This window comes from Aspergillus homomorphus (assembly GCF_003184865.1).
Source record: "Aspergillus homomorphus CBS 101889 unplaced genomic scaffold BO97scaffold_32, whole genome shotgun sequence".
NCBI lineage: Eukaryota > Fungi > Ascomycota > Eurotiomycetes > Eurotiales > Aspergillaceae > Aspergillus > Aspergillus homomorphus.
The window spans coordinates 182,170-197,561 of NW_020291918.1; the positions used below are offsets into that span (position 1 = coordinate 182,170).

The 15,392-nt window shown below is 50.8% G+C and overlaps 2 protein-coding genes across 2 annotated transcripts; both read left to right on the forward strand.

The window, feature by feature from the left end:
* Positions 1-5,731: 5,731 nt before the first annotated feature.
* On the forward strand, positions 5,732-8,087 carry steA (sexual development transcription factor SteA; the record flags this gene model as incomplete). Its single annotated transcript, XM_025697161.1, has 5 exons — positions 5,732-5,855; positions 5,945-6,044; positions 6,107-7,639; positions 7,704-7,787; positions 7,841-8,087. The coding sequence occupies 5 exons, from the start codon at positions 5,732-5,734 to the stop codon at positions 8,085-8,087; spliced, it is 2,088 nt and encodes a 695-aa protein (XP_025549222.1).
* Positions 8,088-10,095: 2,008 nt separating this feature from the next.
* Positions 10,096-14,917, forward strand: BO97DRAFT_436368 (bifunctional K:H/Na:H antiporter NHX1; the record flags this gene model as incomplete). Its single annotated transcript, XM_025697780.1, has 6 exons — positions 10,096-10,396; positions 10,474-11,685; positions 12,657-12,692; positions 12,750-12,902; positions 12,997-13,656; positions 13,707-14,917. 6 exons carry the CDS (start codon positions 10,096-10,098, stop codon positions 14,915-14,917), a joined length of 3,573 nt encoding a protein of 1,190 aa, XP_025549223.1.
* Between the last annotated feature and the right edge of the window lie 475 nt (positions 14,918-15,392).

Sequence of the window (15,392 nt, forward strand, 5' to 3'; positions counted from 1 at the left end):
TCTCTGTAGGCTTAGCCTCTAGAGCCTGGCAGCGAGCCTCGTCGCGACTCGCGAGATGTGCATCGCACTGACGTGATGCCGCTGAGCTTTTCTAGATGGTTTCGGGGGTTAGACGATCAAACGAAGGCCCGTTGCGCTGAGTAGACTAAGACTTTTTCTGGGTGATTTATCCCGGAGACTGACTCGTGGTCATAGGTGTGTTTCTCTATGGTAATTGTTTGTTGACTACGATCCCCGGTTGGTAGCGACGGTAGTGGTAATTTATGGTTCCAGTCCGTCTGCCGAGAACCCCATAGAATCAGGTACAATTACCGGATTGGGCCTGGTATGGTGACTTTAAGGTCTAGAAGGATTTTACCCATCAGGAGAGCTTCTCTGCCAAGCTAGTCTGGGATGCTACCGTAGTCAGTCCACTGCTCCATCCGGAGAGAAGGGAGGGAGGAGTACTTTACTCCATCGTACCGTGTTGCCTTGCAAAAGGGTTTCCTCCCTATACGCCCGCTCTTTCCTTCTCGCCTCTTCTCGCCCTGTCGGAAGATCACTACCCGTGCACTCCGAAGGGTATACGTAGTCCTCTTCGGAGCGGGCGTCATAGATTCCCAAGACCAGAAAGATACGGGGTAAGTGAAAGTTCTTGCACATCGTCGGTCCCTCTCGGACTTCGGTCATCTCCAAATGTAGCAACCAGCCTCCGCCCTTTTAGTCAATTTGATTGTTCTTCGACCGGGTCGTCGGAGAATTTTCTTGTGGGAACCTGAAGGGTAAAGTGGTGAAGGGTCTCTTGCGACTGATCCCCAACGATGACAGCGCTTTGATGTCAAGACTGCCTAGATTCCCCCTGGATAGACCAATTCGACTATAACAGCACGGTACCCCTTTATCTCTCAGTACATTCATCGTACTCATGGTTGTTGATAGCTTCGGCCGAGTCAGTGGAGTGACTGAGAGACTGGGTGACCGAAAGGGCGGAGCTTACATAATTCCAATGGGAGGGTCGAGCCAATCATCATGGCGCGGTGGAGGAACAGCTGCAAGTCCGGTGCATGATGACGGTATTCTACATGCAGTGTGTGCTGCTTGCTATGAAGAAATGGTACTTGGGTCTGCTGTCCGTGAGGTATATCGAGTAAACCTCTTACTGCTGAGTGGGAGGGCAGCTAGAAGTGCTTCGCGACTATCATATCTCGGAAGTGGCCGCCAGTTTAGATAGTCAAATCAGAGGGCTCTGTGATTAAGCTTCGCTGTGTCCCGGTCTATCTTTCGGTAGGTGTGCAGATCGGTTCGCCGTTGATGTTCCAAGAGATCAACGTCTCTCGAGTTCTGGCCTGTGAAGATCTCTGGGATACCAGGAGTGACGATGCATCTGTCCTCTTGCTCTTGTCAAGCCGAGTCCGAGGGAAACTTCGTAAGTAAACCCTCAGCTACTAGTGTTCCGGATTCCCACTCCTTCATGTGTTCGATTCGAATTCGATAGTCGTGTCTTCGGCTTCCATTATACAACCCCGAGTAGAGATGGATACGGGCAAACTCTCCGTACGTAGAACTCGATTAGAAAATCCATGGATAGGTCGAATTTCGCAGACCCGTTCACTTTCATATGACTGCAGCCTTATGCGCGTGGTAACGGGCAACACGGACCCAAAATTGATGTGTCTCAAAATTGAAGAAGCTTGGATAAAGCAACCACCCCCATATGATAAATTAATTAAACTACTCCGTAGATCCTCGTCTGGTCCCTCTGAGGTTTAACGGAAGTGTACGGAGTACAGTACCTCGCAACTTTTGATTGCGATAATCAGTGCTAAATCTTATGCATTTCATGTTATAGGCAATTTGCCAGCGATTATGGCCTGATAGCTAGACGCTAGAGCGGCGGTGGGCTGCACGACCCTCTCACTGAACCATCTCCTCGGAGATGGACATCGGGCACTACGACTGATTGATGATTGATCACAGAAGAGACTGGAAGAGAGGGAGGACCGAAAGATAGGTACCTAGCACCGAGCTTTTGATGGACGGCAAGCGGATATCAGAAACCTTGCTGGGCTCGATCTTAAGTGGCGCCATTGGCGCTGCTGCTTGGTCGCTCGCAGAGCAGTGTATATGGACCAGTAAGAAGTTGATGGACCGTTGAAGTATGTATATACCTGGCCCTTAGGTTGCTATATTTATGGCATGGGGTCCATGCATGTTTAAGGAGAGACTATCACACACTGTACAGCACCTTGAAGGTGGCTACCGAGTTGGAAAACAGCACATGGTCGAGGATGATGGGGAATTTTTGGGGATAAGTGGCGAGTAGATATACAGTGAGTCCCAGCAACTCTATCTCGGTCTAGAGATCACGTAAGAGTGGAAAACTCGATCCATTTTCAGGTGCAAGCGCTCCCTAAGCGAGAGCGTTTGTTGTCTACCTATTCCGTACACCTTGCAGAGATGTTCTCTGGCGCTGCTCGGATGCCCGCAGATAATCCCTGCATAGTACATACCTACAAATGTCCCGATTATCAGACACCGCCGCTGGAAAGAGCGGCAGTAAGATACCTCATCAGATGAGCATTGACCGTGTCACAGCACTGCCATCATTTGCCGAGCGAGCTATAACATCACATCACATAACATAGCATAGCATAGCAAGTCCGACATTCTTGACCACAGTAGCACCCACACCCACCCCAATTCATTGGGACGGGAACTAGGCTTTTCTTTTCTGCTATAGATGGTTAGCTACCTTCCAGCCTGAAGGAGGCGGACTGAAGGAGCGGGAAGGGGAAAGAGCCGGAGCAGGCAAGGCAAGGGCACAGACGGAAATCAAGTGTCTGTGAGGAGCAGGACTGGAAGGTGGAGGTATTGGGCTCTTGCTGAATTTGCACCTATTGGGGCGACTGAGGGAGAATCTGAGAGTCTGAGACGGGCAGCGCAAGCGGGCCAAAAGGGATACAGCCTGGCTGCGATTGGTGGCAAGCTAAGCGCTCACCCAGGATCCTGAGATCCTGAAACAAGGGGGCGAATGCTTCACGATTGTTTCCCGCGCCAGTTTTATCGGGAAGTGCAGCCTTGGCATGGACCTTCCGGTTCCACCCTGTGCAGCGCCGTTGGATGATTGTTTCCTCGACTGCTTGCTGTTATGAGGTAGCCAGACTAGCAGCATGTTTATTTTTTTTCTCGTTTTCCTGTTCTGAGAAGCAGCCAAGTTAGCCGCCGCGTTGAGTAGTTTGCTGCGTGTGGGCCGAAGGGAGAGGGGGGCGGGCAGAGGAAAATGGCAGGAAAGCTGGAATTGGCCCCCTGGAAGCGCCCCCAAAAAAAGATGGGATAGTAACTTTAGTTATGCATGTATGTAGACATATCATATACTCAAGCTCGGATGATCTTTGACCACCAACCCTTCAGCTCCAGCTTCAAAAACTCCAAAAGCGAATGAACGGACAAAGAATCCAATGGCCCCTCTGGAAGAATGGATAGACTGCTATACTTGCTGTGTAAGCGAATCGCCATAGTTAGTGATTCGCCTCCGGTAGCGAGATGAGTTATCAAGACAGGTCCCGAGTATCTAATGTCTTTCCTCACATCTATCAGGTGAGTAGGCCAATTAGTTCCCCCACTCCTAGCGCCAGTAACTTGCTATGCAATTATGCATAGTTCTACCTCGCAGTCTATGATACAATCGACATGAGCCATTGCTAAGTTAACTGACTAGCCTCAAGATGCTTTTTGTCATCAATCTCCTCATCACCACTTGTCCTCAGTATTTTGCCCCTGAGTCTACTCCCCGGTTGACCGCCTGTTGAAGACTGGCAAATACGAGAGCCTGTTTGCTAACCTTCCAGGGCAATCGAAAACATTGGAGTTGCCATTGATAAGTTCACTAACTAACTAACCTAAGAGAGAGGCAGATCCGGGCTATAACAACAATAATTCAGAATAAAAAATAACATAAAAACACAAAGGGACTTACCAGTACGTAGTACAGTAAGTGGTGGGTCTCCAAGGGCAGAAGCCAAAATGGTCAATAGGATTGATTGATTGATTGAATACTGAATGGACAGTAGCCCCACACCTTCTTGACTTACGTCTTTTGTCATTGGGAGTTTACAGATACTCCTGAGTCCTGGAGGAGGTGGATAGACTGTACCAATACCGTGGTTACTGGTATCTTACCGCCCGGGTGCCCGTCGAACAGTAAAAGTAGAGTTTCCTTCCATTCTTTTTCCCCTCCTCCTACCCTCCCCCCCCTCTTCAACCCCACCTCTTGGGGCTTCAAGCGTTGAATATAGCGTCATTGGAAGAGTATTTTTGGATGCTGGATAAGCTGGAGGAGGGAGCTTAATTGAGGGTTGACTACTCAATACGTACAGTAACTGCTCACTGCTGGATCTTCGAGATCTCAGAAGAGTAGCCTCTCCGTACCTTTTCCCTTGGACCTTTGGAGCCGGTCCCTGGCGCCAGTCTCCGCTTTTTTTGCCCAGGTCGAACCGTCGAAGCCCTACTTTTTCGCCGTGCGCATTTCCCACAGTGTCTAACCCAGTCGAGCAGTCAACTAAGTCTGTCTAGGACAATAGCACTGAAGACATTCAGGAGAAGAGAGGGAGGGTGAGAGAGTCGGAGAGAAAGTGTGTGTTTGCTCTATGTCTATAAACTCAGAGTCCCGAGAAGGGGTAAAAAAAAAAAGGAAGGGCGCGGGTAAGTTACTTGGTTACTCCGTGTGGTGGTAGACACAGTACAGTACAATAGACTACTTGTAGAACTAGACCTTCGGCCTCTTGAACCTGCACTCTTTCTCGGGGCTTGCTCGAGTCTCTACAGGCTTACTTGGTTAACTACTTACTGACTGGGCTTACTGAATGACTTGATCCGCGGGTCTCGGTCGGCGCTCCCTGAATTCCTTCTTCCCAGTTCTGACACTGATTTTTTCCTCTTTCCCTTTTTTCCCTTTTTCCTTTGGATTTTCTTGGTCTGCCTTTTTCTGAATATTCTTATTTATTTTTATTTTTTTTTTTACTGCCCCCTTCCCCATTATTATTTATTATATTATCGATTGGCATTATTATTACTACTTACTGCTGGACTGACATACCTGACCTATACCTACTACCACTTCTCCAACCACTGTAAAAAAGCAAGTCCTACCTCAATCCTCATCCTCCTCTTACCTTTTCTCTCCTCCTCTTTCTTCTTTCTCCCTCCCTCCCTTCCCCTCCATCACGACTCGCCTCTTTTCTTTTCACCTCCTTTCGTTTCATTCCACCCCCTCCTTCGCCGTGCGAGTTATTCTAAGAGACTTGTAATCGGGCTGGCCCAGTTCAACTCTCCATTGCTCTCTTTCCCTGTGCCCTTTTACTTTCCCTTTTGAACGAGGGGTCGGCAACGTCAGCGCCTAACCGCCAACAACACACAACACATCTTACCCAAGAGGCTGGTACTCTTCTCTTCGCGTGTTTGGATACCGCCTGTGTTTCACAATTCAGCATCGACATTCATATCCTCACTCTAACTCTTCAACACTTCTCCGGGTCCTTTTCACTCGGGAAGTCACCCTTGGAGATTGCGTGCGGTCCACCCGCTGTTTCTTTGATCAGGTTCATTTGGCGGTGCGTCCTCCTTGTTCGGCCCAACGGTGGCTATCTTTAAACATCCCGTCCTCGATGAGTCTTTGTTTGCGCGCATGCATACAAACCTCGCTTTGCGATCCAGGCTGATGAAAATCTCACCAGACCACTGCATCACATCCACAATGTATCCCCAACATGGTGCCGCCATGGCGCCTCCTCAGAAACCGGAGACGTTCATGCTCTCCAACGAGGCTCAGCAAAGCCTGCCCCATGATGCGCAAGTCGCACTGCAGCAGGTCGACAATCGTAAGTTGTACTTGCTGTTCACGGCAGCATCATCCCGAGCCGGATCGCCGCTTCGCCGATCTAGAAATTGACATTGTGCCATCCACTAGTGAAATATTTCCTTCTCTCGGCGCCTGTCGACTGGCATACGGATCAACTTATCCGCAGATTTCTGCTCCCGACCGGCGACTACATCTCGTGTGTTCTCTGGTTAGTTTTCTAAACACATTAGATGCTTGGTAGGGAAGAGCGCCCAAGCTGATTGGCGACAGGAACAACCTTTTTCACATCTCGGGTACCGATATCGTGAGATGTTTGGCCTTTCGATTCCAAGCCTTCGGCCGCCCCGTCAAGAACTCGAAGAAGTTCGAGGAGGGTATCTTCTCGGACTTGCGAAACCTCAAGGCCGGAACTGATGCCACCCTAGAAGAACCGAAAAGCCCATTCCTCGACTTTCTCTACAAGAATAACTGTATTCGCACTCAGAAGAAGCAAAAGGTGTTCTACTGGTACAGCGTGCCCCACGATCGCCTTTTCCTCGATGCGTTGGAGCGTGATTTGAAGCGGGAGAAGATGGGCCAGGAGGCGACCACGGTGGCAGTCAGCGAGCCTGCTCTGTCTTTCGAGTTTGATTCATCGCAGTCATTGTATGAACAGCTCACTAAGGCGCAACAAGCGAATTCATCATCGTTCGCTGCTCACGCAAGTACGACATATGGCCAACCTGCATCCCCAGTGGTTCGGACCGTTGACGCTATGCCTCCTCCTCAGATGGCTCCCCAAATGGCTCCCCCGGCGCTACCGCTTCTCCCGGACGAGTCCGGCAACCCGGCGATGTACAATCCGATTCCCATGCCTACGACTCTAGCCCAAAACGTTATTAAGCGTGAAGCCGATTACGGGCAGATCCAGTACGATCGCAATGGAATGCCGATTGCTCGTATCCACCAACGCCATGCCTCAATGCCAACCTTCGTCGAATACTCCCCAGCTCCCTCCTTCGTGTCCTCGCAGTATGAGGATTATTCCAACCGGGGTCTATCGTTTGAACCAGTCACGCCCCCGCAACACGGTCACCTGGGCGCTGAGCCAGCCTACATCGCTAACGAAGATACCGGTCTTTACACTGCTATCCCGGACATCTCCGCAGCACCTTTCAACCCGATGATGCAGCTCCCTCCTTCCAATTTCACAAGTGGTCATTTCCCGACCCCGGCCAGATCCTTCCCCTCCAATGTCTATTCCATGCTAGAGGGTTCACCGACGTACAAGCAGCGTCGGCGTCGGTCTTCTATCCCCCCGGGCGTCACCAGTGCCGCCGCAACCATGCACCCGCAGGTAACAGGTCCACAACCACAGGCTGTCGCGTATGCCGCTCACCGGCCAAGTGACCTTCGGCGGTCTGTATCGAGCTCGGTGGCTCCGATCCCGGAGGCGGATGATTCGCACCACGACCTTCAGCGTCCCGTCAATGGATACCGTGCAGCAGTTCTTCCCCAGAAGAATTTGTTGCATGAAATGTCCCGCCACAGCACTCCCTTGTCGAGCTTGGATGAGAATCCTGAGCAGCATGTCATGCATCCTACAAATCCTCCGGATGAACTCGCTCCTCTCCCCGACGGGGAGGCGCTTGACGTCCCTGCACAACACAGTGCGGGGAGCAAAGTTGAGCGATATGCCCCTGGACCTGTTCGCCGGGCCCGAAGCGCTACCATGATGGAACTCGGCCCTTATCCACAAAAATCTCACTCCTGTCCGATCCCATCGTGTGGGCGGTTGTTCAAGAGGTTAGAACACCTGAAACGGTAAGTTCCTACCGGTGCTCTGCCCACAAATAAATGTAGTCGCTTACTGACACCTGATGCTTAGGCATGTGAGGACTCACACTCAAGAGCGACCTTATCCTTGTCCCTACTGCAACAAGGCATTTTCACGGTCGGATAACCTTGCACAGTGAGTTCACGCGTATATGTTTTGATAGTATTGGAGCCTAATATCCCAAACAGACACCGTCGTATTCACGAGGCGCAACAAGATGGCCAGCCACCAGTCTCCGTGCCAGATGATGACCTGGAAAATGAGGAGAGCGGATTCGGTTCCCAAGACGAGGGATCCTCGCCGTCCGACTCGATGTCCAGTGCCATCATCCCTAGCGTGACTACAATGCCATCTGCAATGACCTTACCGACTGCTATGCCCACCATGATGGCACCTCATATGATCGCCCCTCAGCTCTTGCAACAGCACATCTGAGCCGTTGGAGAGCCTTCTGAATCTCTTGAATGTCCTCAACCTTCTTTCGCTTACAACCTGCGGGTCGTGTATCTTGAGTTCTCGTCATACCATGCCGCCTTCTCTCAGACCGAGTTCGTGAAGGACTTGTTTTCCATACTTAACCTGCTTCTGCATGACTTATCGAATCGAGTGTGCCACGCCTCAGCGATTCTGACTGGATTTTTTCTGGCTATCTACAATGGCTTTCTGTCCCTAGACCTGTCAACACATCGACGGTCGTAGCGATACCCTGGCCGGGGTTGAACAAGAACTTCCCTGTGTCCTATACTTGCAATCGCGCTGGATCTACTTATCCCTAATAAGCGATATTGGCGTTCCCGATTGTGGGCTACATTGGTAGATCCCTTTACAATTGGTTTTCATCTTTTCCCCCCCTCGGTTTGGTTCCCTGGCTTTGTTTCATCCTCATGTGCTATGTTGATAATGGGATTTCTTGTATCATTTTCTTTTTCTTTTTTTTTTTTTTTTTTTTTATAATTTTCTTTGACAGATTTTCATTTCTTTCCCTTTTCCTTTTCAGATTCCTGTTACTTTATTTGCCTGCATCAAGGGGTTCTCGGAAGCGTGAAAACCACAAGATGCAGGCTAAGACAAAAGGAGCCTCCAGCTCAGAGAGGCTACGACTTTGGGAGGGTATAGGGCAACGAATCCTGTGCGTCTGGGCTGAAAAGCCTAGGGATCCTAGATCCGCAGTATGTGCCTCCATGATGAAGGAAGAGGAAGAAGAGGAAGAAGAAGCAGAAGCAGAAACAGAAGAGGTGGGACTTGTGACTGTGGCAGGAGTGATCTGGTTGAATACATGCATATAGATGAATCAAATGGTAATGAAAGTAGCCCAGTCAGGCGACCGACCATCTTCCGATTACCCCGTATACCCCGTATATATGCAGGGTGGCCATACGGTACCGCATACATGGATCAATGGAAGCCATGCGTTTCCCCGGACAAATCGGGGACGATCGCGGCTCGGTCACGTGTGGGGCCTGCTGACGTCGGCCCAACCAAACCACGAGGCGTGCGTGAAGGACACATGACATGCTTGCTGGCTGGCTCACTTCATCATCATCATTATCATCTCCTTTGCCTTGAGCTGGCTCTCATCTAGATATCTTTGTTGAAACAGCCCTCACTCTTCTTTCAGTCATGGATCAAGATCAGGACTGAATCAAACCTCATTTTTCCAATCCGCCTCAGTAAATATTCTGGTTCTGCCTGAACCAACCCGCGCTCCCGTTGAAGCCTCGGGCCTTGTTTAGTGCCCTAGCAGCAGTCATTTCGTCACCACTCTTGCTTAAGCTGTCAACCAGGAAGCAAACTTAGAATACCGACAGGCACCGCTTTAGCTTTATGAAACGGTGATCTCAGATCCTCAGCTATATCACTTTGGACAGATACCGTCTTCCTATTTCGTGCAAACAAAGTGCGGCGGCTTTTACTTCCTTCAACAGTCGATATTCTAGCCCATCTTTAGAAGACCTCCCAAGAAACGAACTACAACACGGGCACGTCAAATCAGAGCGGGCTCTGCTTTCCTATCCCTGAGGGAGAATTTCGCCTTTATATCAATGACGGGAGCAAATTCTCGGTTTGCCAATGAAACGACCCCTTTAGTGGGAGCAGCTGACAGTAATGAAGTGACTTCAATGACGCACACCGGAGAGTCCAGTGCTACCAATAGGTCGGGAGGCATTCCCGATCTTTCCGAGACCAAGAGCAGCTGGTATCTGTTCTTATTGACCTTGAGTATCGGCGGGTGAGCACTTTCCCCGTTCATTCCCCGTTTATGTGGAGCATGAGTTTGCCTCCACCCGCAGGTGGAAGACTGACAATAATCACCACGTGCTTCAGACTTCAGGTTGTATGGTCTACTGAGCTATCCAATGGATCGGTAAGCTTGCAAGGCCCTGCAATATATCTGCTCGAACTAACCTGGGCGTGTCTGTAGCCCTACCTTTTGTCGCTTGGCATGAGCAAGGCTCTGCTTGCCTTCGTTTGGATTGCCGGTCCTTTGACAGGAACTCTCGTTCAACCCTATATCGGGATCTGCAGTGATAATTGTCGCTCATCCTGGGGGAAGCGGAAGCCATTTATGGTGGTTGGTGGTGCAGCTAGCGTTATCTCTCTGCTTGCCTTGGCCTGGGTCCGAGAGCTCACAGAAGGTCTTCTGGTAATATTCGATGTGGAACCGGGCTCAGATGCATCTCAGACAGTGGTTATTGTGTTAGCCACTATCCTGATGTACTGCTTGGACTTTTCTGTAAATACCGGTGAGTTCGACGAGTATAACCTAGCCTACTCATGACTGGACCGAGGAGAACGCTGACAAGATCAACACTACATACAGTTCAAGCAGGTATTCGGTGCTTCATTGTCGATAATGCGCCCTCGCACCAGCAGGAATCGGCGAACGCGTGGGCCAGTCGCCTAACGGGACTAGGCAACATTCTTGGATATATTTTTGGATACGTGGATTTGCCCAAATACTTCCCATTTCTGGGCAACACGCAGTTTAAAGTGCTGTGCTCTTTAGCATCACTATCGCTCATCTGTACATTGTTGGTCAGTTGTCTATACATCAAAGAACGAGACCCACGACTGGAAGCGCCTCCCTCCTCCGGAAACCCAGGCTTGGTCACCTTCTTCAAGCAGGTTTTCAAGTCGATCCGGTTTTTACCGCCGGAGATAGCAAAGGTGTGCGAGGTTCAGTTGGCCGCCTGGGTCGGTTGGTTTCCTTTCTTATTCTATTCGACCACATACATTGGACAGCTGTTTGTCAATCCGATTTTCGAAGCACACCCGGGCTTGTCGAACGGTGACATCAACAAGGCATGGGAGGAAGCCACCCGAATCGGGACCTTTGCTCTCCTTGTCTTCGCCATCATCTCGTTTGTGGCCAATTTAACGCTGCCGATGCTTGTTGTCCCCACTTACAAGCCGGTCGTTGCCGCCGTGTCTGAGGCGTCAGACGATCAGATGGAGGAGGAGCCTTTCCTGCGACGATCATCTTCAATCGGAACGGCAATGGAAGCGCCTACCGGCATTTCTCCCGACTCCAAAGGTGGATATGAAGAAGGCGGCGGGTGGCTCTCTAAATTACAGATTCCCGGATTTACCCTCCGCCGCGCCTGGCTACTGTCTCATGTGAACTTTGCCATCCTCATGTTCAGTACGTTCTTCATATCGTCGTACCAAGCCGCCACGGTGGTAGTCGGTCTTGTTGGCATCTCGTGGGCGTTGACGTTGTGGGCGCCCTTTGCCCTGATCTCTGCGGAAGTGTCGCGCATTGACACTGAACGCCGGATTCGACGCCAGCAGGCTGACGGCACGGTACCCGGCGCAAGCGTCTCCGCTCATCCCACTACGGTCGGGGATGATCTGGAACATGGACATACCTTGTCCTCTGACAAAGGAGAAGAGGAGGAGAATCTGGCGCAGGCGGGGATTATCCTTGGACTTCACAATGTTGCTGTATCGGCGCCTCAGATTCTCTCGAGTCTGATCTCCAGTGCCATCTTCAAGGCCTTCCAGAAGCCTCGCGGGGAGCCGTGGGATGACAGTGTTGGGTGGGTGCTCAGATTCGGAGGCTGCGCGACGTTAGTTGCGGCATGGTTGGCTCATCGACTTGCTGAGGGAACCCGGTGAGAGCAGGTTCCACAGTCGAAGTGGTTGCTGAGCAGGCTGTGAGGTTTGAGGAAATTTCTATAGTGAGTAAAGATCAAGACCGATATTAGAACTCATGTAGTGATTGGAGTTTAAATGGGAATTCTTTTTTATTGCAATTTGCCGCTTGAAAAATTTAAGCTAAAGTAGATAATATCAGGGAAGGACCTAAGGGTATGTACTCAACCATATGATGTCTATACCAAGCATAGATAGATAGACCTCAATGGACTGCGCGGAGGGAGAATCAACTGCGGGCCGAAGACCAACAACGGGACTCCGACGGACGGACTCACTGCAGTCACGCAGTGGGCCCGGTGACGACTGCTTGGATTCTCCGCCCGCACCGCTGCAGTTCAGTTGTTGTCTGTCTGTCCTCCTTCCCTAATCAATCATCCTTATTCTAACCTTATTCTACCAACTTCTGCTCTTTTTCTATTATTTTTCTTTATTTCACACAATTACACACACACACTCTCTCTCTCTGTTTCTCTTCTTTTTCTTCTTCCTTCCTTCACTCCCACCGGTCCTCAGGCTTCCCCCTCCCCGTTGGATCGTGCATGGTCCGCGGATGATTATGTGTGTCTGCGATTCCATTCTGGCGCTTGACACTCGCCGTTGGGGTTAACCGTCTTTTGCCCGTTGTGGCCGTCGACAAGCCATCTTCAAGGCACAATGGCTGGACAAGTCTTGGGCGATGTACTGCACCAGTTGCTTCGTACGTATTTCGTTAGGATTCCTTTCTGGGGGTGCGCGTTCGTTGAGTGATCGGCTTCCCCAACCCTGCGGTCGGAGTTATTGCCATATCCATATGATAAAACACGCCACGACAAATACAATGACTGACTGGATCCTCGTGCTTACTAGGTAGAGCGGTGGACTCTGACACGGATCCCGACGATGGTATGCAATGCGATCTTGCTCACAAGCAGCTCTCGAACTGACAAGCTTACTCTGCAGCCGATGCACCTGAGGCCGGCACCAAGGAGTTCTTCAGCTCCTGGGCGCTTTTCATCCTGATCATGCTGTTGATGTTCGCGCTCTTCACCAGTTACATCCTACAACAGAAGAAGATCCAAGCGGTCCACGAAACAGTATTGTCCATCTTCGCGGGTACGTCTGTTCAACCTTCGTGGGCGGGTCGGGTGGATTGGGCGCGCTGCAGTCCCCTTGCGATCAGCAATAGATAGCTGACGGTTCCATATAGGCATGTTTGTCGGCCTGATCATCCGGTTGAGTCCTGAATCACCCATTCAGGACAGTGTCGCGTTTGACTACCAGTTTTTTTTCAACCTCCTCCTTCCCCCAATCATTCTGGCCTCGGGTTACGAATTACACCAAGCGAACTTTTTTCGAAACATCGGCACTATATTGACCTTTGCTTTCGCGGGAACCTTCATCTCCGCCATCGTGCTGGGGTTGATTCTGTTCGTCTGGACGAGAATCCCATTGGATGGGCTGGATATGACCTTCGTCGAGGCGATCTCGGTGGGTGCTACCTTATCCGCGACGGATCCAGTTACCATCCTAGCCATTTTCAACCTATACAAGGTCGAGCCCAAGCTTTACACAGTCATTTTTGGCGAATCAATCCTGAACGATGCCATTGCCATCGTCCTCTTCGAGACCGCCCAGAAGTATGCCGATAGTGAGGCAAGCTCTCTGACTTTCTTGAATCTGTTCGAAGCTATCGGGCTGTTCTTGCTCGTCTTCTTTGGAAGTATGATTGTTGGCGTCATCGTGGGAATCATGACCGCTCTTGGCCTCAAATATACCCATGTCAGACGCCAGCCGAAAATTGAGAGTTGCCTAATCGTGCTTATCGCCTATGCCAGCTACTTCTTCTCCAACGGTGTCTATCTTTCGGGTGAGTCGCGGACCCTCACTGAATCCGAAGTCAAGTTGACAATAAAACAGGCATTGTGTCTCTCCTTTTCTGCGGCATCACTATGAAGCATTATGCATACTACAACATGTCCCGTCGGACGCAGTTGACGACGAAGTATCTCTTCCAGGTAATGGCGCAATTATCTGAGAACTTTATCTTCATCTACCTTGGCTTGGACCTGCTGGTCCAGCGGAACTTACAATTCAAACCTTTGTTCATTCTGGTCGCCGTTTTCGGTATCTGTATCGCACGATACCTGGCGGTGTTCCCCCTGTCTCGAGCGATCAACTGGTTCATCAGATACAGGGCTCGACGCCGTGGCATGGACGTTGCAGATGAGCTTCCCTTTGCTTACCAAGCCATGCTGTTCTGGGCTGGTTTGCGTGGAGCTGTCGGCGTAGCTTTGGCCGCAGGCCTCAAAGGTGTCAATGCACCGGCGTTGCGAGCGACGGTTCTCGTGGTTGTCGTGTTGACCGTGATTATCTTCGGTGGCACAACCGCTCGCATGCTCGAAATCCTCGGTATCCGAACGGGGGTGGTGGAGGAAATCGAGTCGGACGATGAATTTGATATTGAAGTGACCAATGGTGGCACATATTATAAGCGCTCTGATACAGGCTTGGGATACACTCCCCGCCGAATGGATTCCACCATTCCTTTGGATGGCGTGACACGGGGCGACCTCGGCCGCCACGACAGCTATTCCAGTGGCAATAATCGTCGTCCCAGCCCCCCGCCGTCTGGCTCCCGAGGACACTCTCGAATGTACTCGAATGCCTACAGTCAGCGAGATACCGCTCGCGACCGGTCCTCGACGGCCACTTTATTGGGTAGTCGACCTCGGACACACAGCGAGAGCAGCGCGGCAAGTGAAGATGAGTTCGGGTTGAAGAACAATGGCAACGGTCGTGCAACAGATGCCGATCAGCTCGATGCCTTCGATCTCGATGTGGGTGATGCGCCCTCGGACGACGACCTCCCCCCTTCAGCTCCCACTTCTCGCCTGCGACGGTCTCCCTCGCAACCCCAACAGTACCTTGAGGAACCTCAGGAGCAAACTCCGGCGACCACCTCTCCTGTTCGACGCGAAACAACATTGAGTGCAAGGGCGGCCATTCGAGACCTCTTTTCGGGGGCCTCTGGGGATCACGCTGCGTGGTTCCGGCAATTGGATGAGGATTACATCAAACCTCGACTTCTGCTTGATCAGTCAAATCACAAGGGGCCTGGCGCGGTCTGACCGGGGCGTTCTGTGTGTACTTCTAATGCATGCTCTAGTTCGTTTTCAGGCTCCTTTGGGCCTGCCCTGGTGTGTGATCTTGGCGTTGCCTATATATATGTGCTATATATTGGTGCAGTCTGTCTGTGTGCTTGTTCTCATCATTTCTTCGCTTGTTTGTTTTTGACATTGGCATAGCTGGGTCTGGTTACCCCGGAGGCCTGTTGTTGCGCGTATGGAGGAGACGTGGTAGATGGGAAGCCCTTCTACTATTAGATACCACTTAATAGTGAAATTCAAGAATGGTCACACCTTAGTCTTTGTGGTCAATCGCAAGCTAATCGTAGAATTTGTTGATAAGAGCGGGACTGCCCAGTGGATTTCCGTCCAGTCCAGTTCAGTTCAGCCGCATTGTGGAAACTCTCTCTCTCTCTCTCTCTTTCTCTTTCTCTCTCTATCTCTCTCTATCTCTCTCTATCTCTCTCTATCTCTCTCT